The following is a 14,227-nucleotide window of genomic DNA, read 5'->3' on the forward strand; positions in this document are numbered from 1 at the left end:
AAATAAATTTTTGTTTGTTTACTAGAAAGTAGTATTTTTTTTTAAAAAATAAATTCCAGAAAAGTGAATTACTTTTGATATTTGGTAGTGTAATAAAAGATAAGTTGTAAAACAGTTTCCAGTGTTTGGTTATGTCATGAAAAATGAGTTAGAAAATAAATTATTAATATTTTATTTTTCTCAATTTTATTAAAATAATAAAGAACAAATCTTACAAATTAAATAGTTGAATAAGAATGAAATTGAAAAAAATAATTTCATAAATTATCTCAAATAAAACAAATAATAATCAAAATAATAGAGATCAAATCTAAAAAATTAAAAAATTAAAATATGAGAAATTAAAATAATAATAATAATCAACATTTCATAAATTATTTCAAATAAAACAAGTAACAATCAAAAGAAAGAGGATCAAATTTGATAAATAAAAAAAGATAAGAAAAAATCAAATAGCAATTATAAAAATAAGGATCAAAGTTAATAGAAAATTAAATTTTAAGAGATGAAATTGAAAAATAAATATTTAAAACAAAATATATATAGCAATCAAAAGTTTAAGGATCAAATTTGTATAATCAGTAAATAATGATATTTCTAAATTTTTTACAACTTTCAGAAAGTATTTTTCGCTTAAATTTTTCAGGAAAACACTTTTTTAAAAACCAAGCCAATTTTTTCTTTGACTGGAAAGTATTTTCCATTGACCAACTTTCATAACAGCAAACAAACACAAGAAAGTTTGAAAATTGATTTTCCAGAAATTACTTTCCAGAAAATAAACACAGCTAAATAGAAAAATATTTTCCTGAAAACCAAGTCAAATTTTTTTAACTGAAAAGTATTTTTCATTAACTAGAAAGTATTTTTTGTTGACAGGAAAATATTTTTCATTGACTGGAAAATGTTTTCAGTTGACCACCTTTTCTAATGGCAAACAAATACAGAAAAGTTTGAAAAATAGTTTTTCAAAAGCTACTTTCCAGAAAATAAACATGGCTAAAAAAGTTGTTTGAAATACAGAACTAAACACGCTTGTTTTAAAAATATTTTAATATGTTAATTTCAAAAATAATTTTTTAAAATTAAAAAAATATTATTAACATATTTTTTTAAATAAAAAATATTTTAAAAAGCAATCAAAACCATTCTCAAACACATTTTTATTAATAGAGCCTCCAAAAAATCCGATTGACTACAATATATTTGACACTTAATGATGAACAATCATAACATTTATTAATATCATTCAATTATTTGTTTCTCATTATAATAATAAAAATGATATTGATTGTTGTTTTTCATTATAATAATAAAAATGATATTGATTGATTTTTAAAATATTTTTTTATTTTTAAAAATTTATTTGATAGCTGTATATCAAAAAAGATACAAAAATATAAAAATATTTAATTTTAAATAAAAATAAAAATAAAATAAAATTCCCTTCATGATATTTAAATTTCACATCTTAGATGCATGGAAATAACCCAAAAAAAAAAAATTAAATATGTTTGAAAGTGTAGTTGTGGTTATTTTTTAAAATATTTTTATTCTAAAATATATAAAAATAATATATATTTTTAAATTATTTTGATATTTACATGTCAAAAAATATTTAAAAATATTTAATTTTAAATAAAAAAATAAAATTTCCTTTATGATATTTTAAATTTCCCATCTTAAATGCACGGAAATAATTGAAGCTAAAAGTATTGTCTAAGAGGAGGCCCTGTTAGCTGTTATTTTAGCGGAGACACTGCCGAGGTCCATACAGGCCGAACTGAAAAAAACGGTGCAATTAATTATATTTATTAAAGAAATGATGGTCCTTTGGCTAATTAAGGACTGCTATACCAATCCATACAAGTTGCAGTCTGGCTATGCCATTGAAAAGCAATTTGATTGCAGCTTGTTGTCTCCTTCGAGGATTATTAATTAATAATTTGATTACATGAACGAATAGTTGAGACTAAGGCCGTTTGTTTGTAAAAAAAAAAAAAAAAATTAGAAAATGAATTTAAAAAAATAAATTTCAGAAAAATAAATTATTTTTTAATATTTAATAGTATAATAGAAGATAAGTTAAAAAAACACTTTCCAATATTTGGTTATGCCACAAAAAATAAACTGGAAAATAACTTATTAATATTTTATTTTTCTCAAGTTTGTTAAAATAATAAGTAACAAATCTTATAAATTAAAAAGTTAAATGAAAATAAAATTAAAAAAATATAATTTTATAAATTATCTCAAATAAAATAAATAATAATTAAAATAATAAAGATCAAATCTAAAAAATAAAAAAAATTAAAAGATGAATAAATTAAAATAATAATAGTTAACATTTCATAAATTATTTCATATAAAATAAGTAACAATAAAAAGAATGATGATCAAATTTGATAAATATAAAATTTTAATGAAAATAATAAGAAAAAAACAAATAACAGTTATAAAAATGAGGACCAAAGTTGATATGAAAATTAAATTTTAAGAGATGGAATTAAAAAATAAATATTTAAAACAAAATATATATAGCAATCAAAAGTTTGAGGATCAAATTTGAGATAATCAATAAATAATATGATATTTCTAAGTTTTTTACAAGTTTCAAAAAATATTTTTCGTCCAAATTTTTCAGAAAAACACTTTTTCTAGAAACGAAACCAAATTTTTCTTTGACTAGAAAATCTTTTTCATTGACCAACTTTTTTAATGATAAATAAACATAAAAAAATTTGAAAAATAATTTTTTAAAAACCACTTTCTAAAAAACAAATATAGCTTAAGTATTAAACACCTTTCGACTTGATTATATGACCCATCCAACCTATTTTTGGACCGATTTAATCAAATAATTTAAAATTTAAAATTAAAATTTACAATTTATATAATTTTTTATATTATTTATCTTTCATGCTAATATTTATTTACTTGAAAGTTACATGGCTTCTAGCAGACATGTTATCCTCATCCACAAAACCATGTCTTGCATGCTAATTAATTAAAAAATAAGTTAAAAATCACGAGGAAAATACTATTTCTTATCTTATTTTTCAATAAAAAAAATTATAGTGAATTACTAAATTAATTTTTTAAAATTATGTCTTTATAAATCCAAATTGATAATTAATTAGAACATATTTGTTAAGAAAATGTAAGATTCAAAGGTAATGGACTAAACTAAAAAACAAGATGGTTTTTCTAAATTTAGAGCTAAAAATACACTTTGATCTTATAGCTGTTCAAATGATAGGTTTTTAATTCTTAATAATTTATAAAATTTAATTATAGGCTCAAACGTTTTTTTTTTTAATTTTAGTTCCTTGTATGGGAGAAGAGAAAAAAAAGTGGTCAGATTTTAGTGGTATAAAAACAAATCTCGTTTGAGATGGATTTTGGCCATGAAAACAAATGGTTTTGGCATTAATAATTTTCTTTTAATAGAGAGTTTTTTAAAGATGTCTTTTCTCCCTTAAACTTGGTTAAAATGGTAGATTTGAATTCAATATATATTTTTTTTTATTTCAAGTTGATTGTAGGTTTTGAAGCTAATCCTTGAGTTATAAAGACCATGAATTTGTTTTATAAGGTGTTTATGTTGTTATTGTTTTTTTTTTTTTTTTGTAAAAATATAGTTTTTCTTATTCCCCAAGCTTTCTGGAGGTCCAAGAACTTTAAGCTATCCAAACTCGAGGCACTGATTTTGTTTTCTTTTTTTCTTTTTCTTTTTATTCATCATTGTATAGGTAATATTTAATTTATTATTAATGAGGCCCGTAACTCGTTTTGTTTTGATTTTTTTTCTAATCTCTTTAATATTTAGTTAATTTTTAATTTTATAAATATTTATTTTAAATAAAAAATTATAAAATATTATTGAATTCAATTAAATACATGATCTGAGTTATAGACTTACTGATTAATTTTTTTTTAGCTAAGTAGAAATTATGTTTTATAATTTTTTTTACTGTATAAATAATTTTTAGTTTATTTCATTGAAAATATGGATAAACTTTTTGAATTTCAAATGAAATTTTTTTATATACAAAATCATATCGCTGCATGTAAAATGGATTCTATTATTCTACCATTCTGCAAATCGAATTTTAGGATATTTTAGGTGGTTTGATCTTGTGAAATTCAGGATAACTTTTTTTGAACCCAAAAAGTTTTTAATAAAATGAGAATAAATTAAATTTATTTATATTATAATTATAATTTTATTTATAATAATATTTTATTTAATTTTATTACACATCAAAAAAATCATGAAAATTATAATTTATATTAGATGAATTTTATATATAATATAATTATAAATAATTTAATGAAATAATAAAAAATATTTTATATAAAATATTATTTATTTCATGATATAATAAAAATAATTAAATTTATAATATTTAAATTTAAAATCTTTAATATATATTAACCCTCAATTAAAATTATATTTTATAAAATAACTTTTTAACACAACCAAAAACTACCACAATTATAATCCACAAACCCCCAGAGCGCCAAAATGAAATCAAATCAATTATTTTTTTAAAAAAAACGAAAAACCCTCTCCAATCCAATCCTCTTCTTCTTAATTTTCAAGGTTTCGAGAATTCCAATCTGCGTAAATCCCTTTCAATGTCAATCCCTAAAACCGTCGATTCCTCGCTCCGGTCTGATTCTTTCACTGCCGTCCTCACTGACCTCGAAAACGCTTCTCTCTCTCTCTCTCTATTTTTCTTTGTTTCGCTTACAATTTGAATTTTATTTTGTTTTGTAGGCGAAAAAGCTGAAGGAGAATCACGCATGGTTGGTGGAAACTCTTTCTCTATTTAAGAAACCGAACGCGGCATCACGAGGGGCTTTGAATTAGGAGAAAATCAAAGCTGTTTCTTATTACGTTCACTTAGTCTCCTATATAAGTTGCCTGATACCTTCTGGTTTTGTGTCAGTTCATTATCCGACACATTTATAGATAGGGTTCCACGTTCGGCAAATAACATGCCTTCATCTTTACATTTTTGAGTTACGTGCAGGGAATACAGTTTGCTGCTGCCAGGGTGCTATCTATGTTGTTTATCGCAGCATATTATACTGAACCAAATTCGTCTGGCAATGTGTGCCTTGGTCTGGATGATAAGCAGGTTTGGCTTTTTAAGCTGTGTTTTCTTAGAAAATAAGAATTTAATTGTTTTTATCCTAATTTTGATTAACTGTTTCTTCTAGATCGCAGATATAAGGCACTCTGTAAAAAGTACATTAGTTAAGCAGTTGGACCAGAACGGAGATTTATTTGTTGCCACAGTCAATCTGCTTACTGCTGCAACACATTATCAGGTATGTTTTAATAGGGTTTATTTCCTATATCTTTCCACTTAAATTGGCTTCTGACACAGAACTTCACGATCCATTCATACATTTTTTTTGCAGTTATCTCAATCCTTACTCCCTCATGGAAAACATCTGGATAGCTTTTATTTTCTGATAAAATCTTGTATCTCAATAACAGCTTTCTAGCATGTGTACATTGTTTGCTTATTGGTGGTTTCTCTGTTGCAGCCTTCGTATCTTCTTGCCATTTTTTCAGCAGCCTGATCAATTTATACACTTCTTGTGAATATGACAATAAAATACCTTATCGTACAAAGTTGTCCTTTAAATTTTCCTCCATTTATTTATTATTTGTTTTGGTTCTATTGATTCTGGCACTATAACCTTATTGACATACATATTGTTGCTATATCATTTGACTGTGACGAACCATTTTAGGATCTAAAATACCTCAGGAAGCACCCACTAATAGGTTATCATATCCACAATTACATGTCCTTGCAACTTGCAGGTTGCCACCAGTATGTTCATTGTACATGTGATGGGGAAATTAGTAAACGGTAATGCAGGAAGTTTATCTGTATCCTTGGTTGAGAAGATCCACATCACTTTTAACGTGTGATACTGTCTTTAATTGGGCAAGCAATTCTCTCTATCTAGTCAATTGTTTGATGAGTTTTGTCCACTTCAAAGTTGATTGTTCGTTGGCAATCCCTTCAAGAGGTCTTTGTAGTTATTTATTAACAGCAATACCTGATTTTTGCAATTCTATTGTTTTAAAGTGACATCGCATCTTTTCAGTTTGGGTGCAACAGTTGAGCTGTCAGCTTGCCTTATCTGAATTGTTGGCGTTACAGGTAACTTGAGCACGTGTTTCATATTTTTATTTGATTGTTTTTTTTAATGTGACTCTTAAAAATCTATTCGTCTAGGATTGTGGTTGCTTGAATGGAAATGCATTGCAATAGATTTTTTCCGAAGTCCGATGTGAAATCATTACATGTACCATTGAATCATTGTTCTAATTCTGAGGCTCACCTCCTTTGGTAGTTTGATAATTTGTGCTGGGTTCTGATTCATTTGATCCTGTAAGTTGAATTCTTATCGTTTTTCAATATCTTCTCAGTGAAGTAAAGAACTAAAAGGTCTGATACTCACCAATCTCTACTATCATCTTCAAGGAAAGCTAGAGGGTTGTAAAATTGGTCCTGGACCATTTAAAGAACTCTCTTGGTATCTGGTGGAATCAAACTGTTTGCTGAGCTATCAACACAAGTATGGTGACGAACATTATGGAAAGATTTTCACTTGTATGAGCTCATGGATATACGATCAGATTTGCGTTTGAATATGTGGGACTATACAGATTGGAAATCTTCTAAAGCAATCACACAAACAATGTTGGAGTGCTTGAAGGATGCAAATTCGAAGGTTTTAATAGCTAGTTCAAAGCTTTCTGCTCCGAAAGCATTTCTAACTGCTCTTCGTATGTGGGAAGATAATGTGAGTATCTGAATTCTTACTGCCATTTGTTGCAGCTTCTAATATTGTAATATTGAATATTGTGGTCATAGATTTGTTACAGTTTTCTGAAGGTGCTGTGTTTTCTTCTTCTTCTTGCTGGTTGGGGGGCACGAAGCTTTGAAAAATCACAGTCGCCTTGAAGTTTGGTGTTTTTTTACCAAACATTTTAATTTGTCCTTTAAAAAATATGTTGGTTTAATAATTAAATAAATTTTTAAGAGATTGCATATTATTAATCTTTTGAATATGCCACACTGTTTGTTTTGGAATTTTTTGGAGTCTGTATATGATAGCTAAAGGGTGCGATGGCAAAATGATGTCTATTGTGCACTTATTTCTTTTAACAGTCAGCTAGCTCTTTTAAAAGCTTGTCATAACAATATCAATAACAATAATATTGATTGAAGTCATTTATTCTTTGATTGGGAACTACTACTAAATTTCTAGGATCATGATCTTCTTATGTTTTTTCGACTATTCTCATGAGCTGTTGTGAAGAATTCATGTAAAATAATTTTGAAGATCAAGGCTTAGAAGCGCTGTATAAGACAAGAAAATGGAACGAATAGACAATTTGTGTTTGTGAACCACATTTTACAGTATAAACAAAATTTTAATTTCAGGCTATCCAGCATTGACATCTGTTACCTACCCACTGTTATAGCCCTTTTTTAAGGGCTAATTTATTTGTATATATATCATTTTTTCCTTTGTAGACATCATTGGGCTTTTATTTTTTATTTTTTTGCGTTTTGATTTTCTTGCTTGTTGAAATGATCGATGTTTCTTTCCCATACAGTCACCATAGAATAAGGCTACTACCGAGGTGAAGATTCCTGATCGACTCTGCTTTTCATGCATTGACAACAAGTGAAATTCTTTTCTCACCACAGTAGAATCGCTAGCTCCAGTTCTGGATGCCTCTGAAGAGATCTTAATTTCCTTGCTGCAAAAGCAGAGTTAATTCTAAATCTCGTGAGACCTGCGCAAAGCAACTTATCCATTTCTGGATGCCTCTGAATATATTCTTAATTTCCTTGCTGCAAAAGCAGAATTAATTCTAAATCTCATGAGATCTGCGCAAAGCAACTTATCTTTATCCATTTATATACTCGTCTTGAAAATCTCAGGTTCTGGCCTCAAATTGCTGAATGGGATAAAACTATAAAGCTTTTGCTCATGCTACTGCTTCTTGCTTTGGAGATTAGTAAATCTTCAGAAAAGGAATCTCTAGACTTTGCTGAAGTTTCAAATGTTTGTCTAGGGCTTTTGCCTAATCTGTGCAATTGCATTACAGCTACTGAGTGTAGTTCCCTCTCCTTGGCTACCATTGACTCAGTACTGAGAAGATTTTTGACACCTAACACTTGATTCCCCTTCATACAGAAACATCTTCAATTACCTCATGTTATTTTGAAACTTCATGATCAAAGTTCTTTCTCATCTGTTCCAATCACATTGAAGTTCCTTTTGACTCTTGCACGTGTGAGAGGAGGTGTTGAAATGCTCCTTAGTGCTGGTTTCTTCTCATCTCTTAGAGCTTTGTTTGCATATTCATCGGGTGTTGTGCCTTCGATAATTATGACAAATGATACGGTCTTCATAAAGCATTCTGACAAAACAGAAAAGCCTCAAACTATCTGGGGCCTTGGCTTGGCAGTGGTCGTAGCTATGATTCACTCGTTAGGAGACAGTTCTTATACTGAGATTCTGGACAAGGTGATTCCTTGTGTTTTATCAGAGAAAGCTGAACTGACTTCTTATTACATCAGTGCACCTGATTTTCCATCTGATAGTTGTGACAAGAAAAGACCACTGGCTCAAAGGACACAGACTTCTTTGAGTGCTCTTAAAGAAACAGAACATCTGTTGATGTGTGTGCACTAGCTAAACATTGGAGGTGATGGGTTAAGGTCATGAAAGAAATGGATTCAGAGCTGCTGGAGAAATGTATTCATCTATTAGCCTTTATTAGTCCAGGAACTCATCGCGTCGGAGAATCTTCCAGAGGAGTTAGAATTTTGCAAGAAACCATCATTTTTAAATAGCATGAATGGATTGTTTTCTCTTCCACCTCTCTGTTGTGCATCAAAGCCCATGTCTTCTGCTTTCTCAGTCATCACTACTGCTGCTGTAGGCAAGGGCTATTCAACTAAATTACCAATCCAGTTTCTTCAGACTCGGTTGCCCTGCATATTAATAGGATCTCTTTTCTTCTCTTGAAATACCTCTGTATGGAAACAGAGGGTGCTGCTAAAAGATAAGAGGAAGTGGGGTTTGCTGATCTAACTCAGATTCCTGAGTTGCCAATGCCGGAGATATTGCATGGCTTGCAGGTAAAAAGTGGTAAGTGCTCCTGTATTATCATCGAGTTCAGTCCTCTCATTGAAGGTATGTAAACGGTTTGAGATCATGAAATTGAGGGATTACTTTTGAAACAGTGACTTCTGGTACTTCTCCGAGTAAAATTTTTCACCATTGGCAGTAAATGAAGTTTCACCATCTATGAGAGATTTCTGTGTTGCTTTTGATGTGAAAATACTCTATGCTTTTGATGCCTGTACTGACTTGTTATATTTTAAAATGCAGGATCAGGCAGTTGTTATTGTTCCGGAACTTTGTGGTTCAAACAAATCAAGGTACATCAATTCTGAAATCCAGTCAATTTGTCTCTTATTACTACCGATAATGGAGATTGCCCTGCCCTATATTTGGAGTTCTGCGTTTTACAGATTTGTGGAGTAAGCCCTGCATTAGGGCGTGTGGAGGAATTTTCAAAGGAAGTAAAATAGCTGTCAAAAGGTAATAGCCCTTTCATACTGCTAACTATATTCTGAATTAATATTTTAGATTTACTATTATACTTGCCTTTGCTTTTTTATTTTTTTGGTAGCCATGGGAGTCTGTCTAAGCATTCTTAAAAGCATCGGTCACATCCTTGAAACATTTAACATCTCTTGTCTACCCCGTATTGTTACAGACCGAAGGTTTATTATGAAACACTTGTGGAAAAATAGGCGAACTTAGTTGGGTGAGTAACAGATCATGAAAATCCTGTACAGATATCAGAATTAGGCATGGCCAAGATATTTGCATGATTACAACGTAAAACTCTGCATAACATCAACATCTGACAATATCAGAACCATACATCATTGAATATCGCTTAGATTTTTCATGGTTCCTCTAGCTCAGTGAAGGAATATCACACAAACATAATGAAGATGGTGCCAAATATCATCGATCTGGCGTTGTTTCGCAGTCATCCTCTTTCTATGATTTTAAGGTGCCCTGTTACAAGATATGCCTTCCAGCAAGGGATTATAATTATTTCTTGATCATGCACCGACTGCTGTAATGATTAGGGCAATGAATTATTCTAGGGGGACTGAATTTTCACTTTTGTGCTTGAATGGGCCCTGCCGCCTTGCATGCGTGATGCCACAAGGTAGCATGTTTTTGTGGTGAGACAATTGTTGAAACAAAAGCAACTGCATATTATTGCAGTTCTTGACAAGAAATGTGTCTTTGTCTCTCTTTCATGTAGGTGGTAATGCTATTCATCCAGGAACAGGTCTTAAGTAATTAGTTACTCGAATAGGATCTATCAATCGTGTCATTGTCATCTCGAATTTCCCTTAATTGATTCCAGATGGATATCTATATCAGCATCCTTTACAGTAATTGTGTATGCTTACTCACCAAAAATCATCTCGAAAAATCATTCTGGTATTTATGATTTTAGAGGTAGGGAAGTTCGAGTGGGGCAAACTTGTATACTTTATCTAGATTCTTTTTTTAATTTTTTAATTTTATATGGTTTTTAATGCACTGATATTAAAGATAATTTAAAAAAATAAAAAAGTATTAGTTAAAAACTTTCACATCCCATTGTGTTGGTTAAGTTGAATGGACTTAGTACATGGACGGGTTCCTCAACGGTGGTGGGCTCCCCTACCACGTCACAGCTGTCAGTTACCACGTTTATTTAATAATTTATTAATGTTTTTTTTTTTTTAATTTGCCTAACATCGAATAGCTGTCTGGAACTTCCGTTTAAATATATTTTTTAAACAGTTTTTATTTATTTTATTTTTAATTTTTTTTTTTTTTTTTTAATTTGCCTAGAATAGCTGTCTGGAACTTCCGTTTAAATATATTTTTTAAACAGTTTTTATTTATTTTATTTTTAATTTTTTTTGATGGTATAATATTTGAAATAAATTTTAAAAAATAAAAAACATTTTAATATATATTTTTTTAAAAGAAAATAAACTTTCGATGCACCGTGAAAATATGACATTCATCGTTGAGTTGACTTTCACTAGAAAAAAATCAATAAGGCCACCTTAAACAATCTTCAGTGTGAGATCAGTGCATTGAAATCCTCCTCACGTGTTAAATTTTTTTTTTTATGTTTTAAAAATATTTTTTTTAAAAAATTAAATTTATTTTTTAAATTAATATATATTTTTTAAATTATTTATGTTAAAAATAATTTTTAAAAAATTAAAAATACTTTAATATATTTTTAAAATAAAAACTATTTTTAAAAACATTTATTATTACACTTTAATAATTTTTAAAAAATAAAAAAATATTATTTTAATATATTTTTAAATAAAAAATATTTTAAACAATAATCATTACTATTTTTTTTTTTTAACAAAAGATGAGCCGGGATGCATTACTGATGTGTATTTCAAGATAAAATCAAATCAAATCATTGACAAACATTAATCATGGCGCATGAAATTTGTACGATTTTACCTATCCCTCATAAATCTTGCCATACCCGAACAGAACCACTTCCAAACGACGCCGTCGCTCCACGATGATAATAAAGCCAAAAGGCATATACCACCTAGGATCCCTTACTTAACCCTAGTCAAAGCAAGCCTAACCACAGTTAATCCCAAACCACAGAGATCCTTCCACGTGTCCTGATCTAGTGATCCAAATCCACCCTCTCGCCCTATAAATTCACCCCCAAATCAGCGGTAAACCCTATCAAAACGACTATCGTTTACTCCTTCTCGGAAATCAAATCCCTAATCTTTCTCCTTCACAATGTCAAATCCAAAGGTATTCTTTGACATGACCGTCGGCGGCCAACCTGTTGGTCGGATCGTCATGGAGCTATTCGCCGATGTTGTTCCAAGGACAGCCGAGAATTTCCGTGCTCTTTGCACCGGTGAGAAAGGTGTTGGCAGGTCCGGCAAGCCACTTCACTTCAAAGGTTCAAGCTTTCACCGTGTGATCCCTAACTTCATGTGCCAAGGTGGTGACTTCACTGCCGGAAACGGCACCGGCGGTGAATCAATCTATGGGGCTAAGTTTGCCGATGAGAACTTCGTGAAGAAGCACACTGGGCCTGGTGTGCTTTCCATGGCTAATGCCGGTCCTGGGACGAATGGATCTCAGTTCTTTATCTGCACTGTTAAGACAGAATGGCTTGACGGGAAACACGTCGTTTTCGGTCAGGTTGTTGAGGGGATGGACGTGGTGAAGGCAATTGAGAAGGTTGGATCTGGAAATGGCAGGACTTCGAAGCCTGTTGTTATTGCTGACTGTGGTCAACTCTCTTAGAGTCCCTTGGTTGACATGTCGTTCGGTGGTGTCTTGTTTCGTCTCTTTGATATTGGGTCTTCTCTAGTAGTTTTGGGTGCGTTCTAGTGATTTAGTTTTTGAGGTTTTATATGGGGCCTTTGTTTTAGTCTTTCCCTTTGGAGCTTGGTGGTTCTATCAGGCTTTCGTGTGTTGAAAAATGAGCTACCATGAATAAGATAGGCTTATTACTATCTAATCTAGTTCTTAAATTACTGTGATTTTGTGTTATCTTCAGTGATTAGCGTGCTTATAAACTCTCTGAACATCATCATCTTAATGCCTTGGGGTCCTTCGGATTTTACGTTTGATTATTTTGGAGTCGTTGGGCACGGTAGCTGCGGAAACGACAGAGACTAGGAGATAGATGTTGCCTTGCACGACGGGGGTTGGTGAGAGTGATAATTGTCATTTAGCTAGCTTTGATAATTAGGAGGAACAAAAGATAAATGTGGAAATAAATTCTGTGGACCATAACATGGCCTGTTTGGGAACGTGGATATGCGCCACATATTTTGGTTGGTGGCTCGATGCTGAGGGCTTGATCTTGTGACTCGTACTTTAACTAGGTAAGCATGCAAATGGGCTTCGTACTCGTCGGTTTTTGGTTGAACTTTGAGTCTCAGATACCGAGCTATGATTAGTTTATATAGCATACAATGGCTTTGCACAAGCGAAGGCTTGTTTGGGCCAGCTGGCCCATTTGAGATCGTAGCAGAACACTCCAAAACCGAAGTAATGCATGTTGTGAATGTTTCCTTCAGCCGTGTACTACGAATAAAACAGATCAGCGAAGCTTCCTTGGATCCATCTGCGCCCTCCCCTTTATCAGATAAAATATCGTATTTTAAGCGTCTCAGTCTTTGGCGGCCAATAGATACACATTCATGCCCCAAAAACAACACCCTACACGCTACTATGGTGGATAGAAATTAAGGCACCATCAATCCTCGACGAGGACAGCCGCCAGTCAAGAGCTGTGGGCTGGAGAAGCTTAAGAATTAAGACAAGTCATCACTATGGGCCCCAACCCATAATTAATTATGATGTTTAAGCAGCTATACCTTCGCCTGTTCAATACCAAGACATGAGGATTGCAGGAATGATGGTTAAAAGTGGCTTTTTTTTTCTTTTTTTTTAAGAGATGTATTAAAATAATTATTTTTTAAATATTTTTAATATCAGGTTATATGAAAACATAAAATAAAAATATATTTAAAAAAAAATTCAAAATTTGAGCTGACACCAAAACCACACATCTTCGGATCCCAGAGATGCCCCCATTTATAAAATGATGCAACTTACTACAAAATGGTGTTGGGGGACATTGTACGGAGCTCATGATTATTACCCCAAGGGCATCACTACAGCCTCCAAGCACATTTGCTGTCGTCCAGCTTGTGATGCAAGCTCATGTGCAAAAAAAGAACGTGAATATTTATTTCTTCTCCCAGTGGTATTCCAAATTTATCAAATTTCTACTGAAGATATTTTTTAATCGAAAATCTATTCAAATAATTTGATTTTTATTTTTATGGCGGCTCATTAAAACAATTAAAAGTATTAAAACCATTTTAAAAAATATTAAAATCAAAATTACCCCAAAAAATATACCCCGCTCTCGTGAACGGGGTCTCGGCCCCAACCTAATTGCCTGCTGTTATGGATTGGATGCACACCAAAGCTGGGGTACTCTCGTCATTCTACCACCAAAACCCACCAATCCAAAAATTAAAAATAAATGGATGGAGATGAAAGGTTT

General features: G+C 31.1%; 1 protein-coding gene and 1 long non-coding RNA gene across 4 annotated transcripts; both read left to right on the top strand.

Annotated features, from left to right (window-relative positions):
* The first annotated feature begins 4,525 nt into the window (after positions 1–4,525).
* Positions 4,526–10,541, top strand: LOC105134523 (uncharacterized). Of its 3 annotated transcripts, XR_844004.1 has the most exons (6): positions 4,526–5,147; positions 5,230–6,837; positions 7,989–9,204; positions 9,448–9,497; positions 9,591–9,660; positions 9,752–10,541. It is a non-coding gene; the product is annotated as an uncharacterized LOC105134523 (long non-coding RNA). The 3 variants fall into 3 exon arrangements; XR_844003.1 differs by having other exon boundaries at positions 7,989–9,194; positions 9,448–9,660; positions 9,839–10,541; XR_844005.1 differs by having other exon boundaries at positions 7,989–9,194; positions 9,448–9,660; positions 10,054–10,541.
* A 1,309-nt stretch (positions 10,542–11,850) lies between these two features.
* LOC105134524 (peptidyl-prolyl cis-trans isomerase 1) lies at positions 11,851–12,695 on the top strand. The gene has a single exon (XM_011038973.1). The coding sequence runs from the start codon at positions 11,929–11,931 to the stop codon at positions 12,445–12,447; it is 519 nt and encodes a 172-aa protein (XP_011037275.1). The 5' UTR covers positions 11,851–11,928; the 3' UTR covers positions 12,448–12,695.
* The last annotated feature ends 1,532 nt before the right edge of the window (positions 12,696–14,227 follow it).

The sequence above is a fragment of the Populus euphratica genome, unplaced genomic scaffold (assembly GCF_000495115.2).
Source record: "Populus euphratica unplaced genomic scaffold, PopEup_1.0 scaffold104.1, whole genome shotgun sequence".
NCBI lineage: Eukaryota > Viridiplantae > Streptophyta > Magnoliopsida > Malpighiales > Salicaceae > Populus > Populus euphratica.